Source organism: Dipteris shenzhenensis, chromosome 1, assembly GCF_047967505.1.
Source record: "Dipteris shenzhenensis isolate YYH24624 ecotype China chromosome 1, Dip_SZ_1.0, whole genome shotgun sequence".
NCBI classification, from domain to species: domain Eukaryota; kingdom Viridiplantae; phylum Streptophyta; class Polypodiopsida; order Gleicheniales; family Dipteridaceae; genus Dipteris; species Dipteris shenzhenensis.
This window is the reverse complement of record NC_141596.1, coordinates 22,740,098-22,752,534: the sequence shown is the minus strand read 5'-3', so window position 1 is coordinate 22,752,534 and position 12,437 is coordinate 22,740,098. Positions and strand designations below refer to the sequence as shown.

Below are 12,437 nucleotides of genomic sequence, written 5' to 3'. Positions count from 1 at the left end.
GAGGAGTCATGTGCTTAGTAGCACCACTGTCGATATACCATGTATCACTTGCAACAAGGGAAGCATCCCCTGATTGAATTTTTGCATTTAAATCCCCCCTGGCATCCATCTTCTCATTAAATGCAGCAAACACAAAATCTCTATCACCTTGGGCAAGATGAGCTTCACCATGTGCATTTGAAGCGCGAGTTTCAATGGGGGCAACAAAATTACTGCTAGAGCTGTCCCTTTGCCTCTACTTTTCATTGGCAATCCTTTTCTGACACTCTGCGATGTAATGCCCTGGCTTCTAGCAATAATTGCATTTGCCCTTTTTCTAATTTTTGCTTGAACTGCTTGCATTCCCCTCCTTGGGCTGAGTTGTATGGCTGTGTTTTAGCTCAAACTTTTTCTATAATTTGCCCTTCCCACCCATGGCAAGCACTTGCTCACCCTAACAAGAGGCTTTGGCAAAATTTGAGCACCTCTCCTCTTCCTACAACAAAAGCCCAACTAACTCATCAAACGAGAGTGGGGCTACCCTGAGAACAATGGTCAATGAAGTGACGAATGTGCCATATGAGGATGCTAAGCTATTGAGAGTAATAGAGATGAGCTTCTTGTCTTCTCTTTCCTCATCAATACTTGTGAGCTGATCATGTAGATTAGTGATCCTGGCAATATGATCAGTGATGGCCTAGCCTTTTTGCATCTCAAGATCCTTGAGCTGATTTTTCAAGGTAATGGCCCTTGCCTCATTCTTAACATGATACATGTTTGCCAATCTTTCCCATGCTGCCTTTGCATCCTTGCACGACTTAATAGTCATCATAATGTGCCTCTTCACATTTATGGCAATCAAAAACATCGCGTGGGCACTACGGCGGTCAAATTTCTTATGCTCCTCCATCGATGCTATGGTACTAGTAGGAGGGGCTATAGCAGTCTGTTGTCTATCTGTAGTCTGACTCAAAGAAGCTGTGCTGGATGTAGATGAGGCCGCTGGCCTCACCTCATCCCCACTAACAATATCCCACAAGCCCTTAACAACCAAGATGTTCTTAAGCATGAATGACCACAAGGCATAGTTTGGTCCATCCAACTTATCACCCTTGGACAAATTGCCAAAACTGTCTGAAAGAGTCGACATGATGCAAAATGGGATACCCACAAGCTACAAATGTACCCTCATGTTCGCAAGAGGAGATAAAGAGGCCAAAGTGGAGCATACACCTGCCACAATGTATCTCTTGCATGGTCTGTTCACCCAACCACCCCAAGCCTCAAAGCCATCCATCCAAGAGCAATAATGTAGCTAACATCAATCCAAGAAACCTTGATGGTCTGTTCACCCAACCTCCCCTAGCCTCAAAGCCATCCATCCAGGAGCAATAATGTGGCCAACGTCAATCCAAGAATATGCCAATCTGGAATATGGTCAACCTGTTAAAGCCTTCATACCTGGGCTATTACATTATAGCCTGTTTAAAAACCTTGAAAATATCATACTATACTGCGTAAGATCTTCAACTGTGGCTCCATTGAGGTCAATTTGGCGGACAGCTGGCAACCCTTCTCCTTCGTAAGAGATCCTCATGTCTGATTATAGTAAGCATCATGTGAGCTCTTGCTTGGTTCAAATATATTGATGAACACAGAGCAATGATGGAGAGAAATTATGGCATAGAGACATCAAGCTCCAAATAGCGAAAGTGAAGAAGATATGAGTTCTGGCAATGCAGCATCGAAAAATGGTACTAGACATCATTGCAAATATGGCAATGCTACAAATCGAAAGAGAGTGGACCACCTACTATAAACTATACAGGACAAGATGTATCAAGTCACAAAAGTGGAAGCCACATAGATCATGGATTTGCTGCATCATGATTCAACAAAAAAATATATAAGCCATGAGGATGCAGAGTTGGCAGTGATTGGGGGCAATGTTGAACCCCCAAACTAAACAAATCCAATAACGAAGTGAAGTCGAAGCTGACAGTGAAGCAAATGAAGGGCGAAGCAAGCCGCATCCCAAAGTCCAAATACTCCAGCCAAAACTTCAATAGAGCTAACCTTCTCATAGAAAATATTAATCATCAAGTAGAAAAGTTGCAGCTCCTCATCTGTCTTCTTGAATGGGTAGCTTCCCTTCTTACTGCTCCTCTGCACCAATCCTTCCAGTGGCTCGTTGGTCACTTCCCGGTATGGACAGCTTAAAACTGGCTTAGTGGATGACTGCAGAGGACTAAGAGGAGGAATACCAGTTCAACTTGAATGAGCAGAAGAGACAAGCACTGCAGACTGGTTGGGCTATGGACAGCATATGGAGCAAGATCCTCTCTCAAACAGATGTAGACCACAGTAGCACCCTGTGGACAAATGAGCAGTGTAACAAACAGAGAAGGCTGTTTCTTGAATCCAAACAGAATCCAACCACTGAAAGTTTAAATATGAGACAGGAACCCTTAGGAAGGACGGAAGTGAAAACAACAATTGCTACAATCTGAAGAGGCTGAGAAGCCCACTCATTAACCCAAGTGAGATTCTCTTATTTCCTTTAAGCAGCTGGCAGGAAGTTCAACCAGACGAGAATGAGTGTTTCCTGAGAGCAAAGCAGAACGAAGCATGCTAATCTGACTGTCTAGAGGCTTTCAAATTTTACAGGGCAGCGGGAACATAAGACAAACAATGGGAAACTAGGTAGGGTGAGCTTATCATATGTAGGATACATTTCTTAGCTCATGTCTCGCTCTCTCTCTCTTTCTCTCACACACACAAGAACCACTCTTGTTACCGGCATGCGATTGTATACTGTATGGTAACCTTTTCCCAACTATATTTCAAAAGTTTCACTATCACAATAACACCCATGGTATGGGATCCTCAAAATTTTAAAACGATAAAGATTTCTTAATCATTTTGTTTATCTACTCCTGTCGACCTATTCCTGATCTCCATGAACAATAACAGAACATCCTCATCATATCTGTCATCAGCTGCCAGTATGGGGACAAAAGCAACTGATCAGTCCAATCAATGCCCTTGCAGGGAATTCGATAACACTGAAATAGTTTGCTGTCAGTATGGACTAAGACGTAAGGCTGTCACTGTATGCATGAAATCACTGCTGTGAGTTCATTGTGTGGGCATAAGTTCTTTCACTAATGGCTCGTTGGTTTCCTTGGAAATCAGAATGTCTCATATTAGGCCAATCATGGCATCACTCCAACTTCTGGCAATGCCTCACATGCATCCTTATAAGTTCTTAGCCTCAATTCTGAACTACTCTCCAAAGCAGCTATCTTAAAGCACGTTGCCAAGATGCATAACGTTTAAGACGGATATGAATCTTTCAAAATATCATGGAGTTTGCATGTGGAAGCAGACAACCACACTCTCCAGGACATACACAATGCAAATGAATAAGAATCTTTCAAAATATCATGGAGTTTGCATGTGGAAGTAGACAACCACACTCTCCAGGACATACACAATGCAAATGAGCTCATGAATAAGAGCTAATTTTTTTATGTACAAAACCCCCGGTTGGAGGAAAATCTGAGCAAAGACAAATACATAGGCCTATATACAGAATGCCAAAAACCACAAAGGTCTACCCCTACGCCACTTCAAAATTTAGTCCAAAAGTAAGAGAATAACAAATAGCAGACTTTTACAGGAGTAAACTTACACAGCACTTATAAAGCAAGTGATGATGATTGGATGATCGCACCCACAAGCATGCTGCAGGAGATGACATGAAACCAGAGAACCTTTCCCCTTAGCCGCCCTTGTTCTTTGATTACGTCTAGGGCAGCTAATGCAAGCTCAGTATCCCACCCGTGGCGAGGTATCTCCCAAAGAACGTAGAGTTTCCCTCCAACATTCGTTAGCATTGCACAAGAAACCATTTTGGGAACTTCTTTCTCCCAGCCTCCAACTTCCAGCCACTGGTCCTCTTCTAGGTCGTATCCCAAGATTTTCCCGAGGTAATTACAAGAAAATAGAATGTTATTTACAACAGCAGCTCTCCCTTTCCAACCCGAATCTAGATTGACGGAAATAGAGTCCCAAGTGGAATAAATGGGGTCGAAGACGATGCCTCCCATGTCTGCAACAGCGAAGAGTTTACCTTTGAAAACAGCATTTCCATGCATCCATTTGCATCTCCTCTCAGGTGGACTAGGAATACTGCTCCATTTGTTTGTGAGAGGGTCGTATACCTCGGCCCACGCTGCAGCTCCACCAAAAGAACCAGGCAGGCAGCCTCCCAGTACATAGATCTGCCCTCCGATCACTCCAGCAGCAGCAAATTCCCGGGCAGCTTTCATCGGTGCAGCCATTTGCCATCTGTTAACACGAGGATCGTAAGCCCAGACGTCTCGGGAGGGGTTCTCTCCTACCGATCCGCCGATCATGAAAAGCCGGCCGGCAGCAACGGCGCAGGCAGCACCGATGGTACGGCGAGGGAGGCAGGGCAGAGGAAGCCAGAGGCGAACTTGGTCCTCGAAAGCGAACCATTCGTACTGACCGTTACTGGATCGGACCATGACGTAGAGCCATTCATGGGCGAGGCCGTGATGCAGGCGCAAATCGAAGAATGAGGGAGAAGAGAGGAGGTGGCGCCAAGCTCGGCAGACGCAGTGCAGGGAAGCATGGCAGCGGCGAGGGAGGCGAAGCAGGCAATGAATGGCAACATCATCAGGCAATCCCGGCAGCAGAACACCAGCACCACCACCCATGATGCCTCTCCCCAACAACAAATCTGTTCTTCTAAAAACATGGACACCCAAATTTGAAAGAGCTGAACACACCAACCAATCAAAGAATTTGAAAAAAAAACACATCTCAAAAACGCTAGAAATTATTTTTGACTTATGAAAGTTGAACCTTCACTAAGGCTACCTAACGGCAGGTCAAAAAGTTACACTCCAACTCGTGCCTGCCCATCGTCAAACCTCCCAGCCAATCCCTGCCTTCAATTGCACTGTGGATGGGTGCAGCATCGTTACACAGCGAAGCCTCTACATGTAGCAAATGCTAACTGGACTGCCAGCTCCTGCCCTTCGTTTCCATTTTCATGGGCAGGGGGATGAGTCTAGCCATCGGTGGGCAGGGTGAGCTCCTGCCAATGGAAGAACTTCACTCCTCGCATAGTACAAGGCATTCCCGCCATCAACTCCACCGCTTGGCGTCTTGCCTTTGGCATGAGCTGGTTGCTACACCCGAGGAGCTCTCTCGACCTCAAAGCTTCGATTTCGGGCCCCCCATCCAGCAACAATTTTCCATCCCAAGCCACACAGGTAAGCCTTTTTACAGCTCATTGATCTTGTGAAGCTTAGAGCTTGATCATTGCATAGTTCTTATCGTTTGATCTATCGACAATGTCTGCCAAGTTGCGAAGGATTGTCGATCTAGTGCTCAATTTGCTCAATCAATTCACTGATGAATGTTCTTGTCGTTTGATCTATCGACAAGGTCTGCCACATTACGAAGGATTGTCGATCTAGTGCCCAGTGTGCTCGATCGATTCATTGATTACATGGATGTTCATCTACAAGTTGCTCTTTCATGAATTGCTTTGCTAGGTGAAATCCTGCAAAGCAAATTCCTTCAGCTTAATCTATCCACATCGAAAGCGTGCTCTCTAAATCATAGTTGTCTTTGTGATCGGGTTGTTACTCATGAGCATGCAAACCTTTGCAGCTTAATCCATCCATTTCAGTGATGAACAATCATGATTCATCACCTGCTGGTTGCAGCCAAAAGGGTTTCTTCTGAATTTCTCATCCTAAATGTTTGAGAATAGGATCATAAGTATGTTGCATAACTAACAAGACTTCATAACATTTGTGCATCTGTAGTGCAGTAGCCCGGCTTGGGACCTGTGGGTAGAGGATCGTATGTACATTATATAGTTCTAGAACTAAGTGGTATTGTGCAACAATCGTAGTGCATATGACTGCAATAGACTAGCGTATAGAAATGTTGGACCATATATAACAATGGTACAAATACAAAATCTATGAAACAATGCCTACCTACTCTATGAATCGAGCCGATGGTCATAAAGTAGTTGGCAATGCGAGCAGCTCACTAACTTCAGTATAGAAGGAGCATAAGGTAGCTTTAATTGAGTTCGTACTCTCTTTTTGGCTTTGAATAGAAGGGGTTTCACATGCATTGAGATACACAAAAGCAATGAAAACACACTATTCCAAAAAATTGGACTTGTGTAAAGTCCTATTTTAAAAATGGACTTAAAAAAAGTCCACAAAATATGAATACACTCGTAATTTTGTTTTTAAAACATCAATAGACGACCAATTCTCATAGAAAGGTGGTGTACATACACCTTCTTGGTGTAAAAATACAACTTCTTGGGAGGTAGAGAGAGAGAGAGAGAGAGTATTGACCGCAATGGGTTGGGGGGGGAGGCAACAATTTCCCCTTTCCCCCTAACCTATTGCGTACGCAATAGGTTGGTGGGAGGGGGGGGTTGCCTCCCCCCCCAACCTATTGCGTATGCAATAGGTTGGGAGGAGGGGGGAGGATTGCCTCCCCCCCAACCTATTGCATACACAATAGGTTGGATGGGGGTGGGGTGGTAGAAATCTCTGCTTCCCCCTCCATCCCCCCCACAAGCCTATTGTTGTACACAATAGCTTTGGGGGGGGGGGGGTCATAGAATCCCCCCCCCCAACCTATTGCATACGCAATAGCTTGGGGGGGTAGCAACTCCCCCTCTCTCCCCCGCCCCCCCCCCCTCCCACCAACCTATTGCATATGCAATAGGTTGAGGAGAGGTGGGTGGTAATACCCCCTCCTCCCCCTCTTCTAGCCCTCCTACCCTAGCTCCCCCCCTCCTCTCTCCCTCCATGGTCTCCCCCTCCACCTCCTAACCTCTGCCTCCTCACAATTGGCAACACTAGAGAGAGAGAGAGAGAGAGAGAGAGAGAGAGAGAGAATTTATTGAAAATCAAAAAATAAAAATAAAAAAACTTAATAGTTGGATGTTCTTGCATACGCAATAGGTTGGAAAGCAATTTGCCTATTGTGACATTTTGGAAAAATTTCCAATGTGCGCAATAGGTTGAGATGAGGAGAGAACTATGACTTTTGAAGAATGAATAAAGGATTGAAGATTATGCTACTTATACTATTATCATCCAAACTAAAAAGCTACCCCAAACCTAATTTTTTGTCGCCTCCCATAAAATCCCTACTCCCTCCTCATTTTCAAATCGTCCTCCTCCTCCATCACTCTCGATCTTCCTCCTCCTCCATCACTCTCGACCTCCTCCTCTTCCTCCTCCTCCTCTCCTTTCCCTCATATCCCTCCCCCTTCTTCATCTTCCTTTTGGCTGTCCTCTCTCTACTTTATACAAAGGTCCCAACTTAGCATCAAAGACCAGTTCAACATAAAAAAGGTTATTGCTTGAACATAAGTTGCCCAACTTAGTATGACACGAGCTCAAAGCTGAGGCCAAGTCAAGTCATGCCTCATATACCCTTGTGTCTTCTAGGTGTTGCTGGAGGTTAAAGGTTGCGGAGAAGTTCTCAATGTTCAGGTTTTTGTTGCATTTTTTACTATTGTCAATTCCCGAGGTGACAAATCTAGGCCTTGTTCATCTTTTTATAGGACAGCCGTACTTTTAGTTTGTTGCTCTCTTGACTTATTTTATCCATATCGATTGTGTCTTCTATGTGCTTCGCCCATTGATCTCTCCTGGATTTAGCTAGCTTGTCTTTGAGAAAAACAATTTGCCAAGTCACATCTTCCCTCCCTCACTGTGCTTGAAAGACGACCTCTTGTGCTTTTCCTAGTCTTTCATCCATCGCTCTTTTTTTTCCTCCAATGTGACACATGTGGCCTCTAGCCTCTGCGTATTGGCCTTTCAGGCCTATAGACCAAACTTCATGACCCCGATAGGTTGGAAATTTTCCCGCACTTGGGCTATTACATTATAGCTTGTTTAAAATCCTTGAAAATATGCTACTTACTTAAGATCTTCAATTGTGGCTCCATTGAGGTCAATTTGGGGGACGGTTGGCAACCCTTCTCCTTCATAAGAGATCCTCATGTTCGATTATAGGTAAGCATCATGTGAGCTCTTGCTTGGTGCTCCTCATCCGTCTCCTTCAATGGGTAGCTTCCCTTTCTTATTCGATTCTTATTGCTCTTCTACCCCAATCCTTCTAGCTCCTTGGTCACACTTGGCATATTCTTGGATTGACATTGGCTACATTATTGCTCCTGGATGGATGGCTTTGAGGCTTGGAGCGGTTGGGTGAACAGATGATCAAGGTTTCTTGGATTGATGTTAGCTACATTATTGCTCTTGGATGGATGGCTTTGAGGCTTGGGGTGGTTGGGTGAACAGACCATGCAAGAGATACATTGTCGCAGGAGTATGCTCCACTTTGGCCTCTTTATCTCCTCTTGCAAACATGAGGAGGTGTGCCCTCACTTGGCATGCCTTCTAACTATTGCCTTACAACTTTTCTACTTGATGATTAATATTTTCTATGAGAAAGTTAGCTCAATCCTGAGGGCCAACACATGCCAAGGTTGCTCAAGTTGTTAAAAATAGTTGAGGAGTGGTTTGGCATCGTGGTGCCTGCCTGAATACCAGTAGCTCCACCCTTCTGTAGAGCCCATAGAACCTATCAAGCCTCTATAGGATTCCATCATGCCGTGACCAAAAGAAAAAGAAATGGGATCCTGGAAAACTCCACCTCTCCAAGAATCCCTGCCCGCAAATCATGAAAATGAATTGCTCCCAAGTGGTCCTCTCTACTGTCATCATCTCCACAAAGGAGGCTCTGCCCTACTTGTTCTGCTCGAGCTGCTCTAGATTATTGAAGTCATCTCTAACGATCCAAGAATTGGCATCTAGGAGGCTATTTATCAGTCACCTCCAAAAGGTGGATCACTCCACTGTCTACAAGTCGGGGTGTAGACATTCGTGATGCTAGTCCCCTGCATGGACCCCCATCCAAACTATCCTTTTGATGATCAGCTTCCCTTGATCAAAGACATCCACTACCATCACCTAAGAGACTGACTTGCAAACCCCTCTGCTCCTTCCTACTACCAAGGACCACACCTCAAGTTGTCTCCCTAGAAAGAGATAATGCCTCCTACTAATATCTACTACTGAAAAATTATGCTCCTATATTAGAAGAAAATCCACTAGATGACCAATGACTGCCCTCTGCAACTCTTGTTTGAGTCTCAGGTACTTTGGCTACTGTCATGCATGTTCATGGAGCCCATGCATCCTCCAACTTGCTAGAGTCCAGCTCATGGAAAAGAGGCCTAGGAAAAAAGGCTCTCTTATGAGTGGGAGCATGCACCACCACATCTGACCTCTAGGACTTTGAGGGGGTTTTAGAAGGGGAGTAATCCGTATTTGTGCCTCTCCGTACCAATGACATAACAAGTTCTAAAACAATCTTGGGGATCCACTACATCATAAAAGAAACATCGACCCCCAACTTGGTTGTGCACTGGTGGCCAATACGTGACCTGTGATATTGAATCTTTGATCTCATGCAAATAATGACCATAGTAAAACCTATGTCTAATGATCTCTCATTGGAGAAATCTAGCTGAAAAATAGCAAAATCACCACATTTGAGCTAAATGTTGACTCCTTGAGGTCCCACACACTCCTCCATCATGTGATAGATCTGGTCCTTCATCATGCAATCAAACAGAGATGAAGTCCACTTCTCCTTTCCAGTGGAGGAGAAGTTGAAACCCCAAAAGGGGCAAGTGTAGGAGCTAACCACTCCAATTGAGTCCCCTTTGTGTGGATGCAAATCATGATTGTCATCTCTAGGGCAAGTGGATATTGATTAGGTAGGGATTAGGTATCTCCAGATAGTTCCATGGTCTAATCCTCCAAAGGTTCTTGGACAACGATTGCCTAGGGTGGGGCTTTGGGCCTAGACAATGAGAGAAGAGGCCTCCTGAGGAAGCCTTCTGATTAGAACCAATGTTCTAAAGGATGGAGGAAGAATAAGGTTGCATTGAGGAGGCCGCTACTTGAGAGGGGGGGGGCTCTACCACTCCCTTGCCTGAAGATTTCAGGTTGAGATCAAGGGGAGGGAAGAAGAGGCCTCCAACCCTGCCCACAAAACAGGGGCTGGGGGGTGACAACGAGAGGGGGGCGAATGGTAGGGTGGCAATAGCTAAAGGGGCAAGAGGGGAAACGGGGGAGGAATAGGTGGAGACAAAGGGGGAGGGGGAGGGTGCGAGGAAGTGGGGGGGACCAGGGGGAACTAGCAGTCACACTAGGGAGGCGCGGGAGGGAGCCACTGGATCAACGACCACTGAGGCTTAAGGAACTCCTTAATCCTACTACTGGATCTACTCTTGAGTCCTCCAACTGGTAGATATGTCAAAATGTCAAAGAAGGTCTCATCCTTCAGCATATGCGAACGGTCCATTGAGGCATGCTTTGCCTACTTCCCTTAGAATGGAAGGGTGTCTCCAGCTCTATTGACATCTACTCACATCATCTAGCACACCTTCTATGATTCTTCATGGCATTCTTGCTTGGATTTTTGCACTCCACTCCGGTCCAAGCCCCTCTAGAAGGCTCTACTCATAGTGTTTAGGGACTCCATCCACTAGCCTGCCCCCTGCTCCCCTCTCTGAGCAAGCAGCTCGCTTCTCCAAGTGCGGCTGAGGGGGATTTCTACCCTGGCCCCCCTTGCAAACCCTAGCCAAGTGTCCTATCTGCCTAAAGCAAAGGCACTAACCTAGCAGCCCCAAAATATTAATACATTGTCTAAACGCGCGACCATCCAAAGTCTTTAAGAAGATCTCCTCTAGAAGAGTCTCTTGACACTCTGCAATCAATCTGAGTCTAGGAATGCCATCATTTATAAGCATTGACACTGCCATCCAAGGTGGTGACTCCACCACTATGCCAAAGGCCCCACCAATAGAGTGAAGGATGGGTCTAACTCCTTGGAGAGCCCTAAGAAATGAAGGGTCACCAGAATGTGAGCCACATGATGTGCCAAACCCATGTCATATGTAGCAAACCCATGATACCAAGGGATGAGAGATGCAGTCCCAATAGAAGAGGTCTCCACTCCACAAGTGATCAGGTGGTATTTGGGGAGCTTAGGTGGAGAAGGAAAACCCCTCTGCTGCCATAGATAGTGACCTCTTGAATGTGGTCTTGATGCAATGATAAGCCCACCTGGATCCAATCTCGTGCTTGGCTCATGAGGCCAACTATCTTGCCTACTATTGCTTAGTCCTAGAGAGACTAAACTACTTTCTGCACCTGGAGTTTGTCTTCTAAAGAAAGAATAACCTTAATGGCTCGGGGAGTTAAGGATGATTCCATGAGAGCCCCTTTAGCCAAATCAATGGTCACCACTCTATAGAAGAATAAACACACCAACTATGCTACAAGAAGGGGGAAGAAAGAAATGTGAGGAGGCTAGAAAAAGACAGGACTACCTATGCCAATAGTGGAGGTCAGGGACCTCTAAGGAGGAAGGACATCGGTGAATTGAAAAAAAATTGCTTGGAGGCCCTCTCAAGTCCTAGACTTGTGGAGAGAGTCTTTGTCCTTGACAATGCCTTAGGGGGGGCTACTAATGATCGAGAAGGCCAACAAAATGGCAAGCCTCTCTGATGAAGGCTTTGCCCCTTAGAGGCAGCTCTAATGTATGCAGTAGCACGAGAGTGCACACCAGACTTGAGGGAAGCTTGAGCTATAGATGGGCAGCCTACTTGGATTGCAAACCAGGAGGCTGCTGGTCCTAGCCACACCACCAAAGCCCAAGGGGGGGCTAGTGCCCTCCTATATTATGTTAGAGTTAGTCATCTTCTGTCTATAAATTAGAGAGTGAGGGCTACTATATGGGTGGGTCCACTTAGAGAGATGTGTAGTGTATTCAAAAAAAAAAACCAGAAAAATGTGTAGTGTATTAGTCCTTTCTCAATTTGCTTTTTGCAGTTTAGGTGTCTAGCTAGGGCACTATACGATGGTTAGAGGCAGCATTATTAGTTTTGGTATTGGTTGACTTGGGGCTTGGTACATGCCCTGGGATGGTGGGCCAGTAATCAGGCTAGTCATTGTCGGATGACCCCGGTAATAGCCACAACCCTGAGCTGGGCTATAGGGGCTAGAATGTGCCAAAGAGGAGGGGGGTCAAAGCAAGGCTAAGGAGGCATGCTGAAGAGCAAAAGGGAGAGGCAGGTGAAGTGTAGGGCATAAGGGAGGGAAGAGGCAGATGAAGAAGAGGAGAGGGTAGGTGGGAGAAGGAGGAATAGTTTGAGTTCTAGGTCTTTTGCTTTGAGTTTCATAGCTCTGCATGACCACTCACTCAATGTCCTTGAAGAACATAAATTGGCTGTTGAAGAAAGGGAAGATGGCAATGCCATCTTGAAACATCTCACACATAGTTGAGCACCCCTTTTT

The 12,437-nt window shown here is 45.5% G+C and overlaps 1 protein-coding gene across 1 annotated transcript; it reads right to left on the bottom strand.

Moving 5' to 3' along the window:
* Positions 1-3,638: 3,638 nt before the first annotated feature.
* Positions 3,639-4,742, bottom strand: SKIP6 (SKP1 interacting partner 6). Its single transcript, XM_087380546.1, has one exon. It carries the CDS (start codon positions 4,722-4,724, stop codon positions 3,681-3,683), a length of 1,044 nt encoding a protein of 347 aa, XP_087236672.1. The 5' UTR covers positions 4,725-4,742; the 3' UTR covers positions 3,639-3,680.
* Between the last annotated feature and the right edge of the window lie 7,695 nt (positions 4,743-12,437).

Bases quoted from the DNA above. Each gene is read 5' to 3' on its own strand.
- SKIP6 (XM_087380546.1), bottom strand. From the start codon at position 4,724: ATGGGTGGTGGTGCTGGTGTTCTGCTGCCGGGATTGCCTGATGATGTT.